General features: G+C 37.8%; 1 protein-coding gene across 2 annotated transcripts in view; it reads right to left on the bottom strand.

Moving 5' to 3' along the window:
* Positions 1 to 12,066, bottom strand: part of SNX25 (sorting nexin 25) — an 88,145-nt gene that overhangs the window by 66,023 nt on the left and 10,056 nt on the right. For both annotated transcript variants that reach the window (XM_055711187.1, XM_055711195.1), the window contains one exon: positions 8,657 to 8,741. In XM_055711187.1, the coding sequence (XP_055567162.1) occupies positions 8,657 to 8,741 (85 nt within the window). The remainder of the gene's footprint in view (positions 1 to 8,656; positions 8,742 to 12,066) is intronic.

Below are 12,066 nucleotides of genomic sequence, written 5' to 3'. Positions count from 1 at the left end.
CAGGTTACTTGCTCACACAGACCACAAACTAATACCTGTCTCTCAACAGTGGATTTGGTTATATGAACCATCATATATGATCTGACTGTGTCTAGGCTGTTGCAGACTGAAACCAGCCTTCTCTACAGAGGAATTCAACAGCCTCCACTCCAAAGCCAGAGTTAGAAGGGGAGGTAGTGGAATTTTTGGATTTCAAAAGACATATACAATACGGAACAACACTGCAGAAAGTACATTATAGGATCACAAGAGCTTAAGAGAGAACAAGTAGATTAGCAAGACAGCATGAACTTCAAAAACGATGAGGTATTCCAAACCGCATCTACAAGCAATAACCAAGATTACTGTAAATGCAAGTCCCATGGCAACACCATCTTCTACTGCTCTGACTTTCCTTTTTGACAATGTATGCGTGCTGCCAGTGTTACTGATGTTTCACTATAACACATGGCCCTGGAGGTCTAGGGGGGAGGAGGAGCTGTTCAGGGAGCACATGAGCTGTGTTTAACAGTTACAAGGTGGGGAAAAAGCTGGGGTAGAAGGCAGAGTCAGTTTGCATCTATCAGAGGGATAACTGAATGAGCAAAGGGAAAATAAGCCATGTGCCTGATAATCTGAGCAGCTTCGGCTTTTTATACCAGAAGTACATCTTATTTGTCAGTATAAACCCGTGGTGCAAAGTAATCATGTGACTCCACTATTTCTTACTTTCCACTTCAACAGAAGTTGTTTCTTCAGCAGCCGAGTAACCTAGAAAAAGCTCCCCGCCATCATGACAGTGAACTAATAACAGAACAACTTAAGTTGAATACTTTTGCCTGCCTGAAATACTAGCAGACCTCATCCAACATTACCTTGTTAAAAACATTTCAAAATGCTAAAATTGATAAAAACTTCTAGTCAAATACTTCATAAATCAACCTCCTCAGGTTTATAGAGAAACCGAGTATGCTGAAATATATAGTTAAAAGCCTTTTGCTAAGTCATTTCAAGGCTTTTAAATTAATTATTGGGGGGGGGGGGGGGGGGGGGGGGAGTAGTTTTGATTCTTTTTTCCAATCCAGGAGAGAAAACAAAAATATGCAGAGCCATACTGCAGGATGGACACTTCCAATGTTGAAACATATCCAATTTCATTACTTCTCTAAAACAGAAGAAATCATATTTAATTGAAAACTCTCACCCACAAAATCTACAGAGCAATAAAAACAGTTATAAAAGGTAGCAGTCTTCTGATAAGCAAGCTGAGGGATAATCCCTTAATACACTAAAGAGCAAAGGGGAACAGCATTTTAAAAACTTAAGTTTATTACTTATCTCGTCTCCCATCACAATACACATTTTAAGTATCTATTTTTCCACAGCTGTCCCCATGTCCTTCTGCAACCACCTTTTTGTTATAGCTTAGTTAACTCTCTTCTGTTGCAATACCTGAAATGCTGTGGAAAACAAATCACAGCACGGATTTTTCCTTTTCATCTACTCTACAGGAGACCCGTAATTTCTCAAGTGCATGCAGAACACTGCACTGTGGTATTTATTACAGTCATCACTGCCAGATAATGACTTTTTCAGATTTTCTTACAGACACCCTCTCTACTCCTTGCAAGGGTGCAAAGCAGCGTTATTTCTTCAGCACCTTTTGCCTAAGCCACCAAGTCCTGGTATAGAGTGGTGCCTCCTACACGTATCTATTGGGCAGAACTCAACAAAACCAGAAGAAAACTTGTAATTCAATCCCTTAAAGTATATTCTTTTTCAGAACATAGATCTATTGCCACTGACCCTTAATTTATTACTGTATTTTTAGGCAACTCCTCTCCAAGATGAGCTCAGTTCCTAGTTCACTCTATAATCCCCGCACATCCAATGTTAAGTCTCTCTGCTCTGGCAAAGCACAACATTCAAACATATAGCAATACTTATTAGTAAAGTATTAAGAGAGTACAACTCCTGCAACTTTACTATACTCCCAACTGAAATACCTGAAGCAAGATCTATTACGGTAGGAAGACTCCTGATCAGACACAGCAAGATGATGGTATGGTTCTTCATCTAGGTGTATCAACGTAAAAGAACCATGAAATCTAGTGGCAATAGCAAACTAAAGGCAAAAGATTACCAATCATCACCAAAATTTAAGTCATGCAGGTATGAAATACTTCACTTCTGTTTCCCTCTGCCACTTACACACTTTCAATACCTTAAATGGATTATCCAACTTTAAACCATGTTTTCCTTCACCTACCTTATACAAATCTCTTCCTTCACGTGCTTTCTGTAGTTTCCCTGTCACTTTCTGAGCCTTGTTGCCCTTCCCGCATCACAACAGTTCAGCCATGCTGTCCCCTATAAAATTTGGGGTACTTTAGAGCCTAGAATGTATGCCTAAATTACTAATGAGACAGCTTTTAGGCCTCTGTTAAAGAAATTTTTTTAAAGGACACCCGCTACAGACACTAACAGCAGTCTGTGCTAGTGTAAGACACTGCCTCATGCGTATGTGATGCATCCTGGCCATGATGTACTGCTGCTGCTTTAGTTTCATGCCTATCTATGCAACCAGTGCCTCTTTCAGCACTTTGAAGAAATACAGGAAAGAAATGTAAGATAGAGCACAACTTGCTTCCTTCAGAGAAATCTGCCCATGCATTTACTCGCATTTTTTTTTTTTACACTGCACGCTCCCTAAAACGTTGAAAAGAACTGGTCAGAATACAAGAAAATAAGAAAAGCAGAACACACTTTCAGGACAGTACATTACTACCACTAACTTGGTCTCTACAATCATCAAACCAATTTCTTCTGATCAAATTAGATGCAGTGACAGCAATGAGTCTAGTGCATAACTGTAGAAACTTCTACTGGGTTTTCTAAATTAGTTCACAAGATCCAAGTCCCCAGTTGTTATAATCCAACTAACGTGTGAATGTGCAGTTGAGCCTCTTCAACTACTCTTTTTAAAGACTGTAAACTAAAACGTTGGGAGTAGAGAGCCAGAAGCTTGTGTGGAGATTAGCGAGGACACCTCCTCTAGGTCCTTACTTCATTCCTAACCCCACACAGATCTACAGTAACTGCTCTCTCTTCTTCTTCCACATTCATTCATTGATGAGGTTCTGCGGTACCACAAAAGCCACTAGATCAGACCAGGTTCAAACATGAAATTTGCAGAGATTTACATAAAGTTTCGTGCTGCTAAGATTCATTACCCAAATCTATGAAAAATAACATACAAGTCTGAATAACAAGGACTAAATTCCTACCCATTTTCCCAAAACACCATTCAAAAAAACCCCAGAAATATTCTCCTTATGCAAATGCAGAAACCGACTTCCAAGATTCAAGCAAGAAGGAAATATCTTTTCCTGAAAACACTGGAGAGACCAGAATCATTATATTAAATTACAGTCAAATCCAACTCTCCTGTGACTATAAACAGCAGAAGAGAAAGTAGAGCTACAACACCAGCTTGAGTTCTGCTGCGACAGCAAGTATTGCAATCTGTAAAATAGAAATGCAACATTAATATGAATTGTGTTGAGAAGCTGCATAGGGAAACCACCAGAGTCAAGAAAGGTTATTATAATGCTGTGCTACTACAACACTACGTTTAACATGTGTGATGTGGTTATCATAAGATATACTTGAACAAAAATACTTTCAATAAAAATTTAATGGAAAAAGATGACAGACTATAGCACTGTAAGTACCTGGCAAAGAACTGTTCTATAGAAGAAAATGTTAAATACTTAGTTATTTGTTACAGCTACTACTTTTCCCCCCTGCCAAAAGCCAATTCAGTAAAAAAAAAAAACAAACCACCAAAACCAAACCACACCAAAAAGTACCTTATCTTCATCCTCAAAAATCAAACTAAAATATTAAAGCCCCTATACTGAAGTCCCTAAAAGTTGCTAATAAATACTTTGAATATGCACCTCTATCATTTCCAAGACATTAATTTCTAAATTTAAAGAGATAAAGGCCATTATTCATTTACTGTATTTTATATTATATTTTAGCTATACAATACAAATTAAGATGATGAAGTTTTATACTTAGTATTATCTGTCTTTATTGAAGTTTCTCATGCCCACTAAATCTTTATTTAGACTGTGGTGTTAAAGGCTGGCAAAATACTGCATAAATGGCCAGACTTCAGTGACTAGGAACCTGCCCCAGTCACTAATGATAGTGATTTATAGTTCTCTCTGTTCTCTTGTTGAAGTTTGTGCTAGGAAAACACTAGCATTTCTTGGTTTACTTGCCTTTCAAAACATTAATCAAACTCTACGAAACTGTTAAGTTTAATAGACTAGATGTTATCATTGTGCATAGATGGATAGCCCACCTGCAAAAGGGATCATTACCCTGACAGTCTCCCATTCCACATTGTTTGGTTTATTTTTAATATCTTCTTGACATTTGCTTCTTTAGTAATTATGTGTAAAAAACACATAGAAATTTCCAAATATATTAAAAAAATAGAGAAAAAAAGTGTTTACAAAGATTAAAAAAAATCAGAGATATTTCTGTTCAAATAGTTTTGCCCATGTACCCTTTGCCAAGAGTTCTTAGCTCCAAGCGTTTGAATGCTGGTAGCAGAGAGAATATGAATTCAAATTAAGTCTTGCTTGTATTTTGGACCCAAACAACTCATTTTTTCAGAGCTGTGAAAAATGAATACAGTTTTTCAAATAAAGAGTGGCAGAAGCTACTGTGTTTTTTTCCTAAATGTCAGTGTGTGGATCTTAAGTTGGAAAATGAGATAGATGGGAAAAAACGCTTTCTGTAAAGGGAAGTCCTGCCTTACATCCTAAACAGGATTCTTCTAAGGGGTTAATAAGAACACAGACAGGCAAGATCTGATCCACAGATACAATCTAATTAAATTCCAAAAATATTTCAAACAAGGTCACCTCAAGACAGGGTTAAAGGAAGATAAGTCACAATGAAAGAAGAGCTGGCTCAGTGGCATGAAATATTTTAAGAATCGAGGAACACAGAAAACTAATAAACAGTCAATTTTCACAGCAGAAGAATTTCACCAGTGGAGGTTTGCTGGCATTTGCGCCATGGCCCACACTATTTTACTGACTCATAAATTATCCAGTAAAGCAGGTAAGTAATACGGAGACCAATTTTCCTGGCACTACTAGAGCAGTGAAAACAAAGCCTGACTATGAAGAATAACAAAAAGACCACACAATATGGGGCAAAAGAATAATAACAAAAAGACCACAGGATACGGGACAATAAAAATGGCAGATTAAATTAAGTTCCTGGAAGAATGGCTACACACAGGGCAGGTAAGTCTCATTGACAGCTACAGCCTTCAGCCCAGACTGTATGCTGCAACAGCAGCATGAGTCTTGACTAAGCAGTCTCTCCTAAGAGACACATTCCTTAACTACCATATGATACGGGCTGAAAACATGAAGCTACCAGATATGCAACAGGAAATGTCAAAAGGCTAAAATTATCTTAAGAGTGGGTCATCTTTTCTTCACATAAGATAAACGAAAGCAAAAGAACGACCAAATCGATCTATGGAGAAAAAGGTTGAAAAAACCCCTGAAAACAACATTTCTGTGTTAGTCACTCAAGTATTACCAGCTGAAAGAGGGACTCAGGAGCTTAGAACAAAAAAGGCCTTCTCTTTCTGCCATATTCAACAAGGAAAATCTTGTTATAATGTTACGTTTGTTCTAATTTTGAGCACTTAGATTTCATAAAGCACACCTCACAGTAGCAGGGCTAATCTGCAGCTTTCCCTCACCTTTACAAGTATACTATAACTCAGAATGAAGTAGCACTCTGAATCACCATCTTTTTATACTACTCTGTCGTCAGTGGGAGATAGGAAAAAAATTTAGAACTGAGCTGTAAACCAATGCAAGCAGGAGTCCCTTCTTGGTGGCACTAAGTGACTAACACTGTAGAAGGACAATTCCCAACAACACTTACACAGGCTTTGGCAAGACAAGAAGGTATCCAGGACATAGGCAACAATTATCAGCCAATGACCATCACAAGAAACCTATCTAACCACCATCATGTTTTTAATTTTATTGAAATCAGAATGATGGTTTTAAAATGGAAACATGCATGACTCCTTTAGTTAAAACTAAGGATGATGACTGCTATCTATTCTTTCAACTCCATTAACAGATTATGATGAGAATATCAGGAAAAATGCAGTAAAGCAAGTGACAGCTTGTCAAATGAGACATACCACTCTACCTCAGGAAAGCAACTTTTAAACCCAGAGAGAAAAATCCCTACAGACTGGCTGTAGCACCACCAAAAGCATGGCATGACTGAGTGAGTGCCAACAGGCAATTTTTGAGGGGTGCAAGATAGCTAGCAACTAACAGTAAACTCTAAGCAAACTTAAGGAGTCAGAATTAACCAAAGGGCCATCTCTTCATAACCTGTAATAGCATTTCTGAAATTAGATTATGCTAGCTCCTCCGAACAAGTTATCCTTGCATCTCTGAGTTAAAGAGAAGTAAAATCAGACTAAAAGAACACTGCAAAACACCATTGACTATGATAATCTGACAACACCTACTCAACATCTCAAGTGGCAGTAGGAGTCTGAACTGGTCTCCAAGATTAAAACCTCAGGAGAAATGAGTGTCTCCTAATTAAATGAGTAAGGCCTTTTAAAACATTTTTTGAACAGCATGTTACATATAGACAGCAAGAAGTCGGCAACAATTCCTGGGATTTACAAATACTTTCATCTTCATCAGTGTAAGACTGGAAACAGAAATAAAGACAGCACTTTTTTTTATCATTAGTAATAAAGCTTTATCTAACCATGCACTTTTAAAAGAAAAAATAATCATAATATCAAGACAACTACAAATTTCAGAACTGTCACAGGGCAAGGAATGTATCCTGTCTATTTTCAGACAGACCGATCGTTTTACTCTAACAAGTGAAGTATTTCTTTTGTGATTCATTCAGTATCTCAAACTTGTTGACTCGGACACCTTCCAAAATCAAAACACTTGCTCAAGTCTTTGTGTGGTAGAGTGAAAGGTACAGTCTCATCCTTGTCAAACCGCCTAACAGAAGAGCAGTTGGCTTTGTCACTTAGGCCTGGAAGAAATACAACCAAATCCGACACATTTGCTCTCCAAAATTCAGAGTGAGAATGGAGAGTAAAAGCTACTCTGAAAAGAAATACCAGAAAGGCAAGTAAGCTGTCACAACAGAACATCCTTAACTCCATAAAAATGAATCACCTAAATACTGTTAACTTACTTTCAGCCTTACTAAGGACAGACTCATGCATCCATCTGAACAATCTATGGGATAAATACCTTAGATGAAGACAGTTCCCATATTTTTTACAGACACAAGTTACTCGTATGTGCAAATGACAGGAAGGAAGTGTAACACAACTATGTTTTCCCCAGTATTCTACAATACCTGTTATCTGTCTCCAAATAACCCCACTATCTCCAATTCTGTGCTAATTATGTCAAGCCTTCGCTTCAGATTCCACGGCAGATTATCCAAAATGTAAAGTATGCGTGTGAGTGAATAAAGCAAACAGCTTGTCTGTGCTTGTTTCATACATGTAATGTTTAGACTCTACTATCCTTTTCACATCATTAAGAATCCTATAATCTCACTAATTCCAGATGAAAATGCTGCCTAAAATGAAATTACAGTATCATAGTTCACCTTCACAGAAACATGATACAGTAGGATTTTTATATTTTAGCTACGTATACTGCTAATAGCTATTCATAAAAGTAACTTCAAAAACTAACACATCCCAAGAAGTTTTCATAAGACAACCAACCTGTTTAAAGCAATGATAATTTTAAAATACACTCTCCAGATGTGAAAAAAAGATAAGGGAAAAAAAATATACAACTGAAATCACATCAAATACTATAAATATATTCTAAAAGCTACAATACACAACTCTTTAAATGTTTTCTTCTTTTAATATACAAGCTAGTTTCCCCCATCATCTTTACACTCCGACCTAGCATACTCTTTGAAGCAATTTTTTTTCATTATTTCGTACTTCAAACTGACACTATCCTAAATTCTACAATATTTTATATTACCAGGATTCAGTTGAAAAAAAAATGCATGCAGTAGGAGTTATTCTTTAAAATAAAGAATTGTAAATAAGATACTTTAAATCCATATGATCATAGTTCACATTTTACAATGCAAATCCTAGTGAATGTACTAATGATCCACAGAATTCATAAACCGTATCAGCCAGAAATTCAAAATGTTGATCTTAGATTCAGTTTTCATGGCAAGAATTGCACTAAATAGAAGACTGTAAGGGTCTACAGGATTTATCAGTTCAGGAAAAGCAAATCAAGAATCTTTTAAATGCTATCCTTTTGTTTTGCGCAGAAGCATTAAGGACCCATATACTTCTGTAAAAAACAGCCACTAAAATGACAAGGTATCAGCTAAATTGCAAAAACATCAGCACACTACTTACTACAGTGGACCTCTTGGGAAGACCAAGACCTTGCACTTTTATATCAAGGAAGAAATCAGTGTCATATTCTAAAATTGTGGATTATTGTGCAGTCATGTGGTTTGCTAAGAGGACAAAAAAATATTCAGAGTTTAACGCTCCTTTGTCTAAGTTAAGACTTACCTTCTTTCAGTGCTTTATCCATGTTGTGAGAAATGACCACTCTCCTAGATTGGACTGAATCATGGGAGCTTCCGGACCAATTACTCTGAAATTTAAAGAGAACATGCATCGTAAGAGGAAGGAATAAACCAAAAAATGATGGAAGGAATAAAACTGGAATTCAAGGTGACAGTAGTGTATCATTTGGTCTTTATACATTGTCACCCCATATGGTTAAAAAGGACAAGTATTAATTGTCTGTGAGGTTATTCTACACTGCTCATTAAGCACATATTAACACCCATTTTTATATATTGTACACTGTACAACTTCCCAGGTATCTTGTATTTTTGGTAGAGGAGAGCTGTATTGACTTGCAATTCAATGCACTAACAATAGGACATGCATTTAATAAAACAACTGGAACTCATCTATTCAGTATTTTCACAGCTTTCTAAGATCTCCAAGATAGATCAACAGAAAATAGAACATCATTGCATCCTACTGTCACAATGGACTTCATTTAGCCTCATAAACGATTTTTAAAATGAAAGTGAAGCCCTTGTATCTGCTACAGTAAATTTGGTTCACATTCTCTTGGGCTTCTTCCTTCAAAGACACTTCTGGCCACTGAATTTTAAGCTGCCGTACTATATAAATAGTTGTCTACATTGGAGTATTAGCTTTTATAGTGTATAAATAGGTGGGCAGACGGAGAAACATTTTTCAGGGCATAGACAAAAGGCATGATTCACATGGTCCTTATATAGAAAGGAGTACAATTCGAATCAGAAATAGAAGGTGTCCCCACTGCCACTCAGCTTACTTCACTCCCCTTGATGGGAGTTCAGAATCTCCTCAGTAACGAGACCGCTTCAGAAACGTCCCAATCCATCCAACATTCACTAAATAGAGAATAAGCAAGCAGTATGAAATTAAGTTAAAACACTGTTTTTAAAGTTAGTATGCCATTATTTCAGCCAATTTGTAGGCTATTAGTGTATTTTGGTGTAATATGTTTTTCTTCTACTGCAGATACACACATATAGTGTCTAGTATGAAGCACACCTAACGGGACACCAATGAAGGAGTCTAAGCACTACACTAACAGCAAATATAAAGCTTCTCAGACTTGCTCATTTCCAACACACAGCACTGCCATAGATTCTTTCCAGGCCTTGAATGCCCTCCTTCCATCCACAGTTAATTTGTTTCAGCTTTTGGGTGAACACGGTAATACTTGCTAGACTTCTCCCAGTTGCACAGTGCTAGACTCAACTGCGCAGTTGAGACCACGGCTGTGGTCTTCCAGCCATTTTTTCCCCCCCTTGACAACACTATCAACGGCAAGAACAGTAAGAGTTCAGCATGTTTACTTCCATTTGTAACCCCTCCTTATTACCAAAACTATAGTTAAGTAAGGGTAGGAACAGAGTATTATCTGATTAGTGAACCACTTCAGATTTTCACGGCCCCCTTTTACCTGAACACAATACTGGCAAAAGCTTAAACCATACCACCTAAACAGCTGCAAAATACAACAATATTTGTAAGGCCCAAACACACCACCTCTGATTGCTAACGCTGTTGTGCTTCCTCCCCACAAAGCTGTGTCACACAATTACTTCAGGATTTTTATGCTTTATTTGCAGCAGGAAATCAGATGATTCATAACCACCCCAATTTAAAAAGAGAAGAGACACACTCACAGAAACATTAAACATTTGGGAAGGGGGAAGGGATTCAGAAAGCTCTAGTAAGCAAAGTCACACAGGTCTTTGAAGAAAACACTCCTCAACAGAAGGCCACAATCCTCACTGAAGCTCTATGCTCAACATACTCATCTTCCTTAGCTTAGGTATCCTACAAGACTAATCCTTCTGCTAAACTGAGTCATACATGCATAGAGGTCAGTAACCTCAGGCCCCTAACTTAGGCACCAGCAGTTCTCATTTGTACACAGTTTGCAGGAAGTGGGTTTTTTTTCTGCCTAAGGCATCAGTAAGTGCTCTCACAAAGCACTAGCTAAATTACTCCTTTCAAAAGTAGTTTAAATACAAGCTGACATAAGAAAATTATAAATGCTGAACTCTTACTTTTGCCTCCTTACCTGCCTCAGTTAGACTTCTTTGCAGCAGAGGGAGCAAAACAAAAAAAAAACCAAAAAAAACCCCAAAACTTCAGAGGAGATCCATGGTTGCAAGTACCTTGCTCCACATCACCACCCAACCATCCAGTCTACACAACTGCACAGAGCAGGAACTGATCCTTTTATATTTCCACCTTGAAAATTCATGCTAAGAGCAAGACAATTACTGCCTCAGGGAAATGCTGCCTCTTAAATACCAAGACAAACTCACATTTCAGCTTGCAAAAATGTATTTCATTGACAGTGCCCTCTATGATTGGTATGTTTGCCTTCTAAAAGGCATTGGCTTTTCATTTAAAAAAAAAAAAAAAACCAAAAAGTAACATCAGTGTTTAGCGGGAAGTAGTAAGACAAATGATCACAAATAATTTAAAAGGTAAGTGAATACCACCAGCAGCAATGATGATTCTGCTGCTGCACAAAAGTAATTACTGCAGGGCAAAGGAAGATACGTGGGATATCAGATTTTCCGAGAAATTTTCCACACTCACAGATATTGCATACACCACATGGTCTGGAGGAAAAGCAGAACAAGAAACAAACCTTGCTTAAAAACAAGGTTTCAACTTTGTTTAAAAACAAGTTTTCAAGAGTAGATGGAAAATCTAATATTTGCATAAACAGAAATGTTTAAATGCAGTAGAATTACATTGGTCGGGTTAGCTCAGGCTTAAGAAAAAACAGTTGAGGGAGACCTTATTGCTGTCTCCAACTACTGAATGAAAGGGTACAAAGAGGGAGCCAGACTCTTCTTGCAGATGCACAGGACAATATGCAAGGTTGCAATACTGGAAATTCCCATCAATTACAAGTCAAAACTATTTTGAGGCTGATCAAATACCAGAACGGGGGCGCTGTACCAGAAAGGAGGGTGTAGGCAGGTGTGTGTCAGTCTGTTCTCCCATGCGAGGCAGTTTCTTCTTGTCCTGTCACTTCTTGAGTTGTACCAAGGGAGGTTTAGGTTGGATATTAGAAAAAATTTCTTCACTGAAAGGGTGGTCGAACATTGGACCAGGCTGCCCAGGGAGGTCGTGGAATCATCATCCCTGGAGGTGTTTAAAAAACGCATAGATGCGGTACTTAGGTTTAGTGATGAACTTGGTAGTCCTGGGTTAATGGTTGGACTTGATAACCTCAGAGGTCTTTTCCTACCTAAATGATTCTATAATTCTATCCTTGGAGATATTCAGAAATCGACAGGAGAAAGCCCTGAGCAATCTTAGATGGACTCACTCTGAGCAGGAGGATGGACTAGATGCCCTCCAGACATTTCTTCCAACTC

This window comes from Falco cherrug, chromosome 1 (assembly GCF_023634085.1).
Source record: "Falco cherrug isolate bFalChe1 chromosome 1, bFalChe1.pri, whole genome shotgun sequence".
Classification (NCBI taxonomy): domain Eukaryota; kingdom Metazoa; phylum Chordata; class Aves; order Falconiformes; family Falconidae; genus Falco; species Falco cherrug.
This window is presented reverse-complemented; position numbering and strand designations above follow the sequence as displayed.